A 13,584-nucleotide genomic window follows, 5' to 3' on the forward strand; every position below is an offset into this window, starting at 1 on the left:
ACGGAGGATTCTTCGAGGAGGCTCTACGCACCAGTGCACTCCTACTGTCCGATCAGAGACCTTGTGGGAGGCAATAAAGATCTGGATTAAACCTGGCCAGCGCAGCGCACCGTGTAAACGCATAAACATACGAACGAACCGCGTGGTTCGCTGGGAAAAATTCAATAAACCGCCATGGAACCGAACAAATCATTTCGATGTCCAGCTTCCAGTAAATTTATCGTACTTACAATAATTCCAAAAAATAATTTGACATGGGGAAGCAAAATAACTCGCTGAGGTACGACGAATCAGAAAGGCGAAGGCGTTTTATATAGTAAGTGAATACATAGAAGAATTTATCACTAGGTTTACGGAGCAGTGAACGTGATTATTTTATATTACTTTATAAAAATAACCAGAATGTGTGTATCCAAATTTTTAGCCATTTTTTATACACATATGCCCGAAAAAATAAACGTGTTGAATGATTCCTCGTGGATGCATTTTTAACGATCTCAATAATCGTAAATTACAAATATTAGAGCGTGTAAACCTGGTGTTAAACATTTTAATATTTGATTCTTAGCCACGGTTTTAATTATAATCAATTGTAATCAAATCGATTAACTCCACTTTTTGAAATATTTTAAATTTAAGTGCCAAAGGACATAGTTCAATCATAATTCTTTTTTATTTTTAATAAATTTCTCAAATAATATAGATTAACACCACTAAACAACAAAATTTGTTTGGTCGCCGAATAATAAATCATTTATTTCAGAAACAATTCATTACGCCAAGGCTATTCTATCTTATTCATTCTATATGTCTTCATATGAATCGTTATTTCAATTTTTATTTTAAAGGGAATTTTGAAAAACAATGTATATTATTTCATCACATCTCCCCACTTTCTGTTTTATGGAGTTAATCGATTTGGCAAGTGAGCGGCTCATATAAAGGCTTCGCACTGTCTTAAAATCATTTTTAAGCGCAATCCAGAATATCTCGGACAAGTAATGCACATTTCTTGATCTGACCCACTGAAAAATCGGTTTTCACAAAAATGGCGAACAGCAAACCCAAAAGGAGAATTACTTGTACAGGTGCGGGTAAGCGAGACCCGAAGAAAATTGTCGTCCGCGAAGAATGTTGCGATTTACCGCAAACGGAATTTGCGTAAACGCATAAACATACAAGCGAGCAAAGCCGATTCGCGCTACGACTATGGTTGCCTGGAAGGAACTCGATAAACGGCCGCGGGGCCGGCAAATTTATCCGTGTAACAGCTGTTTTACTCAGCCGGCTGTATATTATTACATCGAGCCGCGCTAGCCGGTGGTTCTGCTACCTTCTGCTTATCCGCTACTCTTCTCCACTCCCGCGGAAGCCGGCAACGACAGATAAGGGAGCACGGGGTGGAGTTCCGTTGGATTAGAAACAGGTTCGAGAGCTGTTCGGTATTTCGCGGCTTCGACCGTCGCGATTTTTTCGAATCGCGCGCTTTGAATGGCGCGCCGCGATGCGCTATCGAGCGCACTCGATGCACCGGACATCGGGGTCGCTGATTCAGATCGCGTTTCTGCTTCGCTTTGGAATTGCTGCGCGGGAAATCGCCCGAAACATCTGGACGCCGTTTATGCGTAACTTATTTTATCCGCGATTCGAAGCGCGGTTTATTTCCGCGCTGATTCTACACCGGAGTGCAAAATGAAATCACTAAATTTTCGATTGAAAACGTCCCATGTTCAAACTGCTATATAATGGCAATCGCTTTGAACACCTTCTCTAAATTGCAAGTTTCGCCTTTTTCGTCATAAATGACCTTTGCTGACCTTCAAAGACCTTAATGTTGCACCTCGTTGGATTCGTCACAAAAAGCCGCTATCAGAACACATGTACCAAAACATAGTATTATATTTAAAAAAACAAATGTGACCTTCACATCTCGTTACAGACCCTGTTGTCCCATGCATCTTTTGTTTCGAAAACTTTTCTGCTACTATCACACTTTCGGAGTTATTGCAGGTGGCAATAGTTAGTGCCTCGTCCTGTATGCTTCTATAAAAATGGCGCAGGAATAAATTCGATTTTGTAATTTTTGGAAAGCAGTATGCACCATTCGTTTCTGATCCTTGCTAGGTTTAGCGTGAAAAGATGTGTTTAATCGTCCGAGCGCGAGTGGCATAAATGAACGACGAATCAGAGTCCGAGCAATTTGCAATTGAAAAATGCGGAAACGTTAATCGTTGTCGAGCCCGTTAGCAAGTCGTTTTGTCACCTACACGTTCGTTGTTGCTATAGAATAAAGAATAAAAATCCGCTCATTTCTGGTAAATTGGACGCCCGTTGGGAACGTGGCCACGTCACCTGTAATCATCATAATCGCTTGTAATTTACACGCCGTCGAACGATCGCTCACGAGAACACTTTGCCGTACAATTCGCGCGAATAGTTTAACGCCGCTTCGACAGTTTATCATCAATTTCATTGTTGCAATATTTCTACGACATCGTAAACCGGCTCGAGGTGGGATTATCTAATGACTCAATTTTCGCGACGGCATAGTGGGATAGGGCAGGCTGCTTTTTTCGTGTTCGAAAAGATTGCTGTTCAGCTGGCCGATCGTACTAAAAAGAAAACTACACGGGTCGTTAATAGTAGCAGTCATAAATCAACGAATTTAACTGCTATCTGGTGCAGCTTAATCTGACTCTAGATGATTTGATCTTTATCAGGCTGTAAAAAGAATGATTATTATTGCATTTGGTATTGATTGTATAATTGTATATACAGAATCAATGTGAAAAGAATGAGTAGATATTTTAGAATAGTATTTTCGTAACTCTTTTCATGTTTGAAAAATGATTGCGAATTTTGAGCGGGTTATTTCATGGACTTGACTGCACGGTCTGGCTATTAATTGCCGTTTCTACTTAGCGCGACCGCGGCAAGTTGTCGGCAGATTCAATAAGTAGCAAATCATTCAATGAAACTATTAATTCTGTCCTCTAGATTTACGCATTCACGCTCGTTTAATTATTTATCGTGCCATCTGCAGATACAAGAATTATTATAGTTACTGTGAGCGTAAAACTAGTTCCGGAGTTTATCGCTGGTTTTACGAACTACATTTCTTAAAGATACGTTTACGGGATCCGTCAAAATGACGGGTTCTAATATTTTTAATTGAAAATTATTAAGTTTCTAAGGATGCATTCATGAGACATTATTTAACAAACTTACTTCTTTGGGTACATATTATTTTAAAAATATTGCTAAAAATGTGGGTAGCACGTTCTTGTTATTTTTATGAAGTAATGCAAAATAGTCACTTTTAGTGCTCCGTGAAGCTAGTGTTGAAAATCAAATCTCGGCAAAAAACAGGCATGCCATCTACGTTACCAGGAATGGGTAGTAGCGAGGGATGTTATTTTATATTGCAATGCATTTAACCGCGAGATAATCGTCCGTGACGGAACGCTACACCTTCGAAATCGATCTGGAGATATCGATGTTCGAGTCAGCATTCGAGCCGCTGCGCTGGGAGATTCCCATTTCTGGGATATACTAAACGCAGTTCCAAGCGCGATCCTCGGTAACGATCGACGCGAATCAGCGAAACGGTCCACTCTTCCGGTGCAATTCAGTTTTTTTCTAGCGAAAGAGATCGTCGGTTTCAGGTTTCCTGGACGGGCAGGACGGGGTTATTAGCGACAATAAAAAGTAACCGCTCGAAATGATCGTGCCGACGCTAACGAAGCGGCCGTGGAAACGTGCGATCTCTGTGATCGATGATATTACATTGACGACGTTATCGTCACGATACCGAGGCTGCCTCGTCGCGGTCCGGAAACCGTGCGCGCGTTGCCGCTCGACGACCGAGCTGGATTATCATTCACCAAGAATTTTAACCGCTACCTTCGGGAGCTACCAAACAATATATCAGCCGTCGCGGACAACGCGTACGAGCATCGCGCATGCCTATCATTATCCAAGGTGCCATGGCTGATTTATATCCGGCCTTTCGACTACCGTGACTCGCGACTGGAATTTTCCCGCGAAAATCCTCCGCATCGGCGGGAAAACCCTTACGATCTGACGAAATACCGTCTGCAAAGAAAATGGAGTCACCAAACCACTCGGCGAACCAGGCACGGATCAAATTCGCGGGAAGCAAACACAAATTGCCGGGCTGAGTATCATCCAGCGCCGTAAGTTGCGTAAGTCAGTTTCGTAATTAACGGCACACGCTTTACACCACTATAACCTTTTTACAAGTCGAACAAACGACGTCAGTTTTTCTGACAAGCTACATGGATTAGTTTACCAGATATGTGATGAACATTTTGCTTACTTGCAAGTTTTTTACTTGTAACGAAAATTTAAGAAATGTGTCCCTCGCGCGGTTCTGGCGAGGGACATTTAAATGGAATCTGCGGTTCTCGCCGAACGTTGCATTTGTAATACACAGTGCACGCTGGAAATGTAAATGATCCTCGCGTCTATGTGGCCAAAACCAGGGACATACGGACGAAGAAGGCTGAGAACTCACGGTTGTGTGGGTAATTCCAAGGACCGGAAAACGCGAGGCTGGTAGGGACTTATAGCGGGAATTCACCGTATATTGAAAATTTCCTCGAAATTGATCAGCTGTCTCAGCTATAAACGATTAGAAATGGTGAAAATGATAGTTTTTCAGCCTATTTTTGGCATTTGAAATCGCTTGTAGCTCGATAAACTAATTGACCAATTTCGATTTCAGTTGCGTTTCTTTAACACTGTACCTACCAAGCATTAACAGTGTCTGGTAAACATTGCCTTACAAACATGGCGACCCTAAATTCATTGAGATTGTCGTAATTGTCAGTATAATAAATTCTGGGACAAGGAAATCTATTCTACTATTTTCCATAAATGAATTTTTCTAGTTTCAATCATTGTAAAACATAAAACCGGTCATTTTGTAGGTTTAGTGTTAAGATTTGTGAGCTACGCTGTAACGAACGTCTGCGTATTCGATTAAATGAAAAAAAACATTTCGTTCGTCGCCCGTAATGATTTTCCGCTATTTATTGCAACAATAAAGAACACTCGGGGCCCTGTTCGAACGATTTGTACGGCCGCATGATTTATTTCAAATTGCAAGATCTCGTTGGGTCCGATTGGCTATTCGCCGCGTAAAATCACGAAATCCATTGGAAAGTAATTTTCTGGTTAAATGAGTTTTCGGAAGAAGCGGCGCGGCGTCTAACTGTAAACAGAAGTGTGTGGATCGTTGGAGGTGTACGATAGACCGTGTATATTTAGACTTCTTACTTGACAGGGGATAACAGTTCCGTGGAGAGGAATAATTAAAACTAACAACAACGCGTACCTCCTCCGTCGAGTCGAGAAGATCGAACGATGGGAGAGTCAGGAATGAAGACCACGTGTTCCGGTGCTGGCCAACCAACGGACAACCATCTTTACCTGTGCCACGTGAAAGGCACGCTAGCCTCACCTTTAACTGTTCGTATAACTTTATAACGGCGATTACCGGCGAGTGTTAAAACTGTCGACCGGGCATCTCTCGGATGATCAAACCTCGAGTTTACTGCCCCTTAAACAAGGGTACGTTATCGTTAGAAGTACAACGAGCGTTGTTAATGCCGATGACGGCGGCGCGTCGATCAATTTGAATTTGTTGGCGGAAGCAGGGAGACTCTCGATAGAAGAAGCGTTCATGAAAATTTACGTTCTTACCAGACGCGTCGACGTTGTTGCACGAAACTAGCCTTCCACCGAGAGAACATTATAGCATCCGTTTCCAACCCCCTGCGTTCAGATTTATTAGGACCTTGAATAAGTTCTCGCTGTTTCTTTTACAAAATAAAAGCTTTTACCCAATGTCCTTGCTTCTGGATCATTCCTAAAACTTTTAAACGTTATGAAACAGTTGACTCATCTACTTGTAATGTTTTTCCAAGTTCTGCTAGCGTCTGACATCGGTCTTGATCGAGTAATTCCTCCAACTTTTCGTCTTCAAATTTTTTCGGTGCGCCAAAACGTTCTTTATCCTCAAGTTCAAAATCATTATTTTTGAAGCGTCGAAACCAGTCTCCGCATGTCGTATCCGACAAAGCATTGTCACCATAAGTCTCAACAAGAATTCTATGTGCTTCAGCTACAGATTTCTTTTGAATAAAGTAGTGCAATAAAATTCCCCGCAAATACACTTTATTTGGCACAAAAGTAGACATTTTCAGAACTAAGAAAAAATTACTTTGTTTACACTAAAGTGAACTACCATACACTGAAATTTAAGGTTAGATACACTACTGCCTTGCATGTGTGTTACCATTCGAAATTCCACGAACGGGGTACTGCTACTGCCATTTTTGAAGAAACAGCGAGAACTTATTCAAGGTCCTAATATTTTATTGAACAATACGGATCGCGGTGTGAGAGGACTCCAAGAAGAATTGCTGTAACGAACATTTGTTCCTGGCAATGATGATTGACTTTCCTGGTACCGGACACTTGTCAAGTATGTATTTCTCTCTTCGATCAGGAGATCGGTCATGGTGAAGCGAATTTATGTAACGCACCAGCGAAAGAAGTCGCAAGTAAATTGCTGCGATTTTCTGGAACGTTTATAATTACTGGCTTGCCAGATTATGACTCGTAAATTGTTTCAAGCACTCGGTTTTATTGCGCATAAATATAAACCGAAGGATCCTGCGAGAGACGATTAATATACTGAATTACATGTTCAAAAATCGAGTGTTCACGGTGAGTGGTTCCGGAAGAAAATAATTGTGACGTCAACGTATATCTCGGACGTAATTCCTGAACGATGGTAGGCTGGCTCGTCAGCGAAAACGAGGAAGGAATAAAAGCTGTCCTCCACGGTGCACGGATTGTCGCTGACGCTTTCGAAAGTACTAAATTTCGAAAGCGAGACGCACACACTTCGAACCCGAGGAGGAGGAAATCGCGCGCCGATGGCGAACGGTAAATTCGAGGATACATTTGCGCGCAAAGAATCGTGCCAGGAACGGTCGTAGATGATTTTTACGCGCGCGTCGACTGGAAATACGGCTAATGGAATCCCCGATGCTATTCCACGGCTCCTGGAATCGGCATTGACGCTTACGTTTAACCGGCAACCGAGCCTGCACACGGAATCGCGACGTTTCAGGGGACTCTGCGCAAAGAAATTGTCTGTTCGTGGCGAAAGGGGAAAATTGCGAATTTTAGCCATTTGATGGAAAAATTAATTGGTCGAATACAACAACTATACAGACATTAGAAGAATCGTATTGTCGGATTCGTAGATGGTAGAAAAACCATGAAAATGGAGACGACAATCTCGAAAATGAAGAACACTGGCTAAAAATTCTATTTTTCACTACAATCGGAAAATTTGGCATTCGTGGGTGCTTACTGGAATCGATAAGATTTAGTTAAAAAAAAAAACAACCTAATGCAACAACCTAATAGTCGGTGTGCCCAAACTTTTGGCTGGCTTTGTAGGCACTTCCAATACCGTGTGCTTCTTTTCAAACGGTTTTCGAAGAAGCACGGACTAGAGATTCGAATATCAGATTGTTGCAAATGAACACTTTATTCATATTCCATTAACCGGAATAATTTCCATCGGCATCAACGCACTTCTTCCATCGATCGGTGAACGAAAATCGATTTTGAATCACGTACACCGTGCAACATCAGTACACTTATACACGCAAATTCATGTACGAGATATGTACTTTTGATATCGTACAATTTCGACGCCATCGTGTCGTGGGAAAATTAAACTACAAAGACGGGAAGTTTCAAATGTGAAAAGCGGTCATTTCAATTGCAACAACTTAATAGAAATATTTGATTTCGCGTTCTCGAACTATCACTTCCATCAGATTTCGGTGCCGCTGTTAAAGCATTCAAAGGAAATCTGCATGGTTCAGCAAGCGCGATAATAATACCCTGCAAGGAGCATCCTTCCTTTTCCCACGAACCGGCTAATTATATATCAATTACACGGACGCGTCTTATCAGTCGCATTCCGTGGAGCGACGCATCCCACCAGTTTCTCCGGAAAGATCGTCGATCCGATCGTGAAAGACTCGCGTAGATCCGCGAGACACGAGTTTTCGTCCGAGGAAACGCGGTTAATGGAATCTCTAATGGTGTTCGACGGATCGTGACGATCGGCGGTGGTCAGGAGATCCAGGATAGCCTGTCGTCGGATCTCAGGATCGCGCGACGATTTTTCCTGAAACCCGTTCCGTGACCTCGTGCGAGTATCCTACGACAACCCTGCCTACGCTCCTCGTCTCGTCTCGTCTTGTCTCGTCTTGCTGGACAGTGTCCCCATTTTCGAGTGGACTCTCGTCGATCCGATCGCAAAAAGTCAAGGTGCTAGAGCCGCAACACCCCGACGGTTCACGTTGCTCTGAATCGTCTTCCTATCGGGTCGGTGTAAAAATAATTGCAGTTCTTCTTGAATTTCAAAAACACACAGCGAGTCCCGAAAATGGTGCACCTCCTTGATAGAGGCGATTCCTGAAGCCATTTCAAGTAACTTTTTCCTTCACGCAAATGTTCTCCGCGGCTTCGATAACTCAGAGTGCGGCCGCAGCGGACATCGGCGTTGTCATTGGTTGAACCGGAAGGCGTTCACTGTAGCCGCGCTCCAATTGGTCCGTGTTTTTCGTCGATAACTCCTAAACGAAGCCACGGAGGACAATTTCGTAAAGGAAAAAGTTCTTTCCAATGACCTTGGGAAATAAATAAATAAATGTCCTTATTTTTGGGACACCCTGTGTATCTAGGAGGTGCGATCGAAAAGATACCGGACTCCGCCAGTCAACCTGTGCGTCTCACAATTGATTTAGACAATTAATAATTTCGCCAAGAGATCCATAGTCTACTGATAACATTTAATGTTTCGAATGATCGTGTTTGTTGTTCTAATAAATTGTCAACGGTGGAAACCTCTTTTTAGGATCGTTTTTGCGCTAGAAATACGTTTCAGATCGCCGCGTGACACGGCGATCACGGTCCCGCGATCGCGGAGACGTTTCTTGCGGCAATTAGGCCGTCCATGCCGCGCCGGTTATCCGATCAAGATAATAAATTCTCGATCATCGTTTCGCATGCGCGAGCCAGCTGAGCGAGCTCGATCCCGCCGGCTGATTGGTCGTGTCACGGTTGTATTTTCTCTACGCGCATTCGTTGCTCTCGGTTGATCGTCACGGCGACGAGCGATCGAGAATGCTCTCGAGCAACGATCGCTGAACCGTCAAGGGAGCCCAAGGATTTTATGGGCACCGTGAACTGCTCTGCGAATGTGTTACGGCTTTGAGGTACACGCGCTCCGGGAATGAAAATCGAATTCTAGGGGAGCCGAGGATTTACCGGCTTATCTCCGGCAGCTGTTAACCCTTACGTTATTATCCTGAATTTTCCATGTCAACTTTTTCATCATTTAGACACGGAGTTAGATGAAATCGTTAATACGGATCATAATAATTATCTTTGCCCCTCTGCGAAACAGGTGAGCAAAAGTCACATCTTGAACGACGTGGGCTTAATTTTACCTGCATCATTATACAATTATATTAGGTTATTGCTATTGAAATGACCGTTTTTCACATTTCAAACTTCCCGTCTTTGCAGTTTACTTTTTCCATGGCAGATAGCGTTGAAGTTGTACAATATGAAAAGAGCATGTCTCGTGCATGAATTTCTGTGTATAAGTTTCTTGATATTGTACAATGTAGGTGAATCAAAATCAATATTCGTTCACCATGGAAAAAAAGGAAGTTCGTATGATTTACTTGTACGAGTTCAAACTTGGACGTACTGCGTCTGAAGCAGCGAAAAACATAAATGCTGCTATTGATGAAGGTATAGCAAGTGATCTGACCATAAGGCGTTGGTTTGAAAAATTTCGTTCCGAGTCTCGTGGTCATAAGCCAGCAGCTATTAAAGATTCAGGTTTAAAAGTGATAGTTGAAAGGGATTCGCGTCTAACTGTTCGGGAAATCGCGGAGAGAACTAATATACACTATTCAACTGTCTCCTGACGTCTGAAGGCTTTGGGAAAAGTAAATAAGTTAGGTGAAGATGTGCTGTCTGGAGATCAGTTGTTCGTTACTTTTGCGACAGAATAATGAAGGTATATTAAACAGACATTGATGTCTGTATGGTGATCAGCAAATGGTGTTGTACATTGCTCATTTTTAAAAGAAAGTGAAACCATAAATACTGATAAATACTGTCAGCAAATTGATATAATATACGAAAAACTGCGTGCTCAACAGCCGGCGTTAATCAATAGATGTGGTGTATTATTGCTTCACGATAATGCTCGTCCACATATTGCGAAACAAACTAAAAAAATTAGCAGAGTTGAAGTGTGAAGTTCTGCCACACCCTCCTCGTTCGCCTGACCTGTCACCTACTGATTACAATTTTCTCAAGCACCTAGATGGGTTTTTGAGTGGAAAAATATTCAAAGGCGGATGTGCTGAAAAAACTGCATTTGATAAATTGATTGCCTCGCGGTTATTAGACTTCTGCCGGAAAGGCATTGGGGCGCTTGGGGATTAATGGAATACGAGTAAAGTTTGTAAAATAAAAATTTATGTTAAAGATTCAAGAACGGCCATTTCATTTGCAACAACCTAATGCATCATTTGAACACAAACGTGCTTGGTCATTTTAGAATAAGAAAAAAGAAATAAATCTGAAGGACCTCCTACATAAATGACGGTATGGTTACCGTAAGTATGAAAGTTTTATGAAAGCTGAAAAGAACCACTTAGGCGAAAGTGTGAACATCGTAGCTCCCGTTATGGGATAAACAAAGCGATACACATGTAGATAGCTGCGAGCGCGGTAAAGCGTAGAAATTCGCAAATTGATATTACTTCTGGGTCACCGGCAAATGCATGTTATCGGGACGGCTGAACGGTGTCCTAACGATAAGTTAACGCTCTTAGACGGTGATTTGTTCCGCCAGGTTATTCCGATTCGCTTCCCGGAGCAATTCGAATGATGCGAAAGTTGAATATCGAATGCCACGAGGCGAAGGCGAAACTTGAGAAGCCACCACCGGCGTGGCAGCGTTTCAGTGACATTTATCCTCTTTTAAAGCGTACTCCATAACCCTCTTCGGCGGACGGGTCTCAAACTACATTGCGTAGAAACTAAATTCTCACGTGGCAAGTGAAAGAGCAGCTGTCGGTTGAAGTGTCCGCCCACGCACCGGGTACACGGCGAGTACCGCTGTGTCGTTGAACGTATCCGACACTGACACACGACAACAAATCAGGTGCTGTTTCGATCCAGGACCATAATAAAACGAAGCTATTAGCGCGTCACCTTTCAGGCCCAGGAAGCCCTGCCGAACGGGCTTTCCCTGGTTCTGCCTATCTTTCCGTTGATTTCGACGAACCTAACCGCACGATCGACGATCGATAGGCATCTCCGCAGTTAGAAATCTCGTTCCAGGAACGTTCCGCGGACCATGGAGGCGATTACAGCTACGATTTTCTATTCTAATGAGCTTTCAGCTTTTTTTTTGTCTCCTGGCTCGATAAACTGGTCTCGGAGTTTAATGTTGAAATCTCGTTAGGAACTAGGCTATTGGATTAATAAGGCGTAATCAAATTTTTTTTAATCCTAACCGATACAGGCGTTGGTATCGATTGAATCACGTTTTCAGTTCGTGTACCGAATTTTTCTACGATTTCATTCTGATCTTAATACAGTACAGAATTACATTGAAATTACGTTCAGTCTCGAATATATTTTATATCCATTTCGTCGCTAATGTGCAAGCAACCTGGAGTTCAGTCATTTATTATAACGCATTTTATGCGAGAGAAGTGCTGAATTGTGGATACAGTGCTTATCGTGGCTCTTGTCGTGATATTAACACTAGGTTTCCGTCAAAATGACGGGTTCTAATATTTTTAATTTACAGTTACTAAGATTCTAAAGGTACATCCCTGAGGAATTATTCAACAAATTTATTTCTTGGGATATACGTTATTGAAACAAAAATGGCTAAAAATTTGGGCAGTACATTCTTGTTATTTTCACAAAGTAATGTAAAATAGCCACTTTTAGTAATGTAAAATAAATTTTCTTTCTAATTGTATTAGGTGTACACATTAACTTGTGGCTTCCACGACAAACCAATTGTATCTTTCTCTTAATACGGTGTAAATGTATACAAAACGATGGAGACTGTTTGCTGGATACGAATATGTTCTGATCCTTTGGAAATGAACAAGAAGTCCACGAAGTCAAGGTCAGAAATTAATTTCTACACCCAATAGTAACACAGTTTTATGTTTCCCTGAAAAGTTCCACCGTCTGTTATTGTTACCCGATTTTCTACTGGGCCGAATTTAATCTTCATTTTCAAAAAGCAAGAAAATCAAAGGTCTGCGAGATGAAAAATATTTATCCAGTTTCATACGAAACTCCTTAAATTTCTATGCTCGATTTTTCCATTTATATTCATTTCGAGATTAATTTCCAGATTAAAAACTGAAATTGGTATCTTGCGTTCCTACGCTCTGTGCAATTCCAAACTGGAGCTGTCCAGCAACGTCCAGAAGTTTCGCGGTCTCGGTAAAGGTACGAGCAGGCAACAAAATCGGAATTCGTTTCGACGAATTGGAAAAAAAGTGGGGCTGGACTTACGTCATCCCTATCCTCGTGTAGCTCGTCATCGGCGCTCTCCTCGAGCACGAACCCGACATCGTTGTTGTTCCTCGTCAGTGACGGCAGTTTCCTGGGTGTCAGCTCCTCGCCGTCCGTGTCTCTCTTACGCTTGCCGTCCCTGTGCTCGTTCAGCGTGGTCTCGTGCTCGTCCAACATGTCGGTGACCATCAGTTCCGACTCGACGCTCGTCGGGGACACGACTTCGTCGAGAGGAGACATTGCGGTCCTCTCGGCTTCACCGGCTTCGAGCACGGACATGATGAGCCACTTTTACCGGGGCAGATGCCGACTCCGTTCACGATCACCAGAATTCGCGGAGAATCGACGGTTCTCGTCCTCGGGACGTTGCGTATCGGCTGCACACCTTCGCCGTTCAAGTGAGTACGGACAGAGGCTCATAGAGTCTTCCTACGATCCTCGATACGCGTCTGTGTGAACGGTACAGTACCCTATACTTAATTAATCACTTTCTCTGTCCAGCTTCCACCCGTGCGACATAAGAGTCCCCGTCAAAGTCTAGCTGTCGCGGTACGTCCTCCGCGCGAGCATAGAACAACAGATAAATCACCTGTCCCCGATAACGATCCCCTTCGTTGTCAGCTATGCGAAACTATCTCCAATTTCCCGAAACGAGCCCAACCCTTTTCCTTTTCAATTCAAATCGACCGTTGAGAGAGAGAGAGAGCGACTCGAACACCTGTCGCCGAGCACACGTGCAGTTCGGAGAGGAACTCCGATCGCGGCGATCACTCGAGAGACACGATGCTTTCAGGTTCGCCGAGTGTATTCCCGTTGACAAGTTGTCGTCTGGAAGTGCAATCGAAGTGTCGCGGCCGGAGGAGGTTAGTGGCTCTGAAATTCAGCTGGGATCGT

At 43.0% G+C, this 13,584-nt stretch overlaps 1 protein-coding gene across 4 annotated transcripts in view; it reads right to left on the reverse strand.

Annotated features, from left to right (window-relative positions):
• Positions 1-13,584, reverse strand: part of Tfap-2 (transcription factor AP-2) — a 182,335-nt gene that overhangs the window by 103,418 nt on the left and 65,333 nt on the right. For 2 of the 4 annotated variants that reach the window (XM_076785241.1, XM_076785240.1), the window contains exon 1: positions 12,691-13,097. The exons of the other annotated variants lie outside the window; for them this stretch is intronic. In XM_076785241.1, the coding sequence (XP_076641356.1) occupies positions 12,691-12,969 (279 nt within the window). In that variant the 5' untranslated portion in view covers positions 12,970-13,097. Of the gene's footprint in view, positions 1-12,690; positions 13,098-13,584 lie in introns of those variants that run through there. 4 annotated transcript variants of the gene reach the window in all.

Source organism: Halictus rubicundus, chromosome 3 (assembly GCF_050948215.1).
Source record: "Halictus rubicundus isolate RS-2024b chromosome 3, iyHalRubi1_principal, whole genome shotgun sequence".
Taxonomy (NCBI): domain Eukaryota; kingdom Metazoa; phylum Arthropoda; class Insecta; order Hymenoptera; family Halictidae; genus Halictus; species Halictus rubicundus.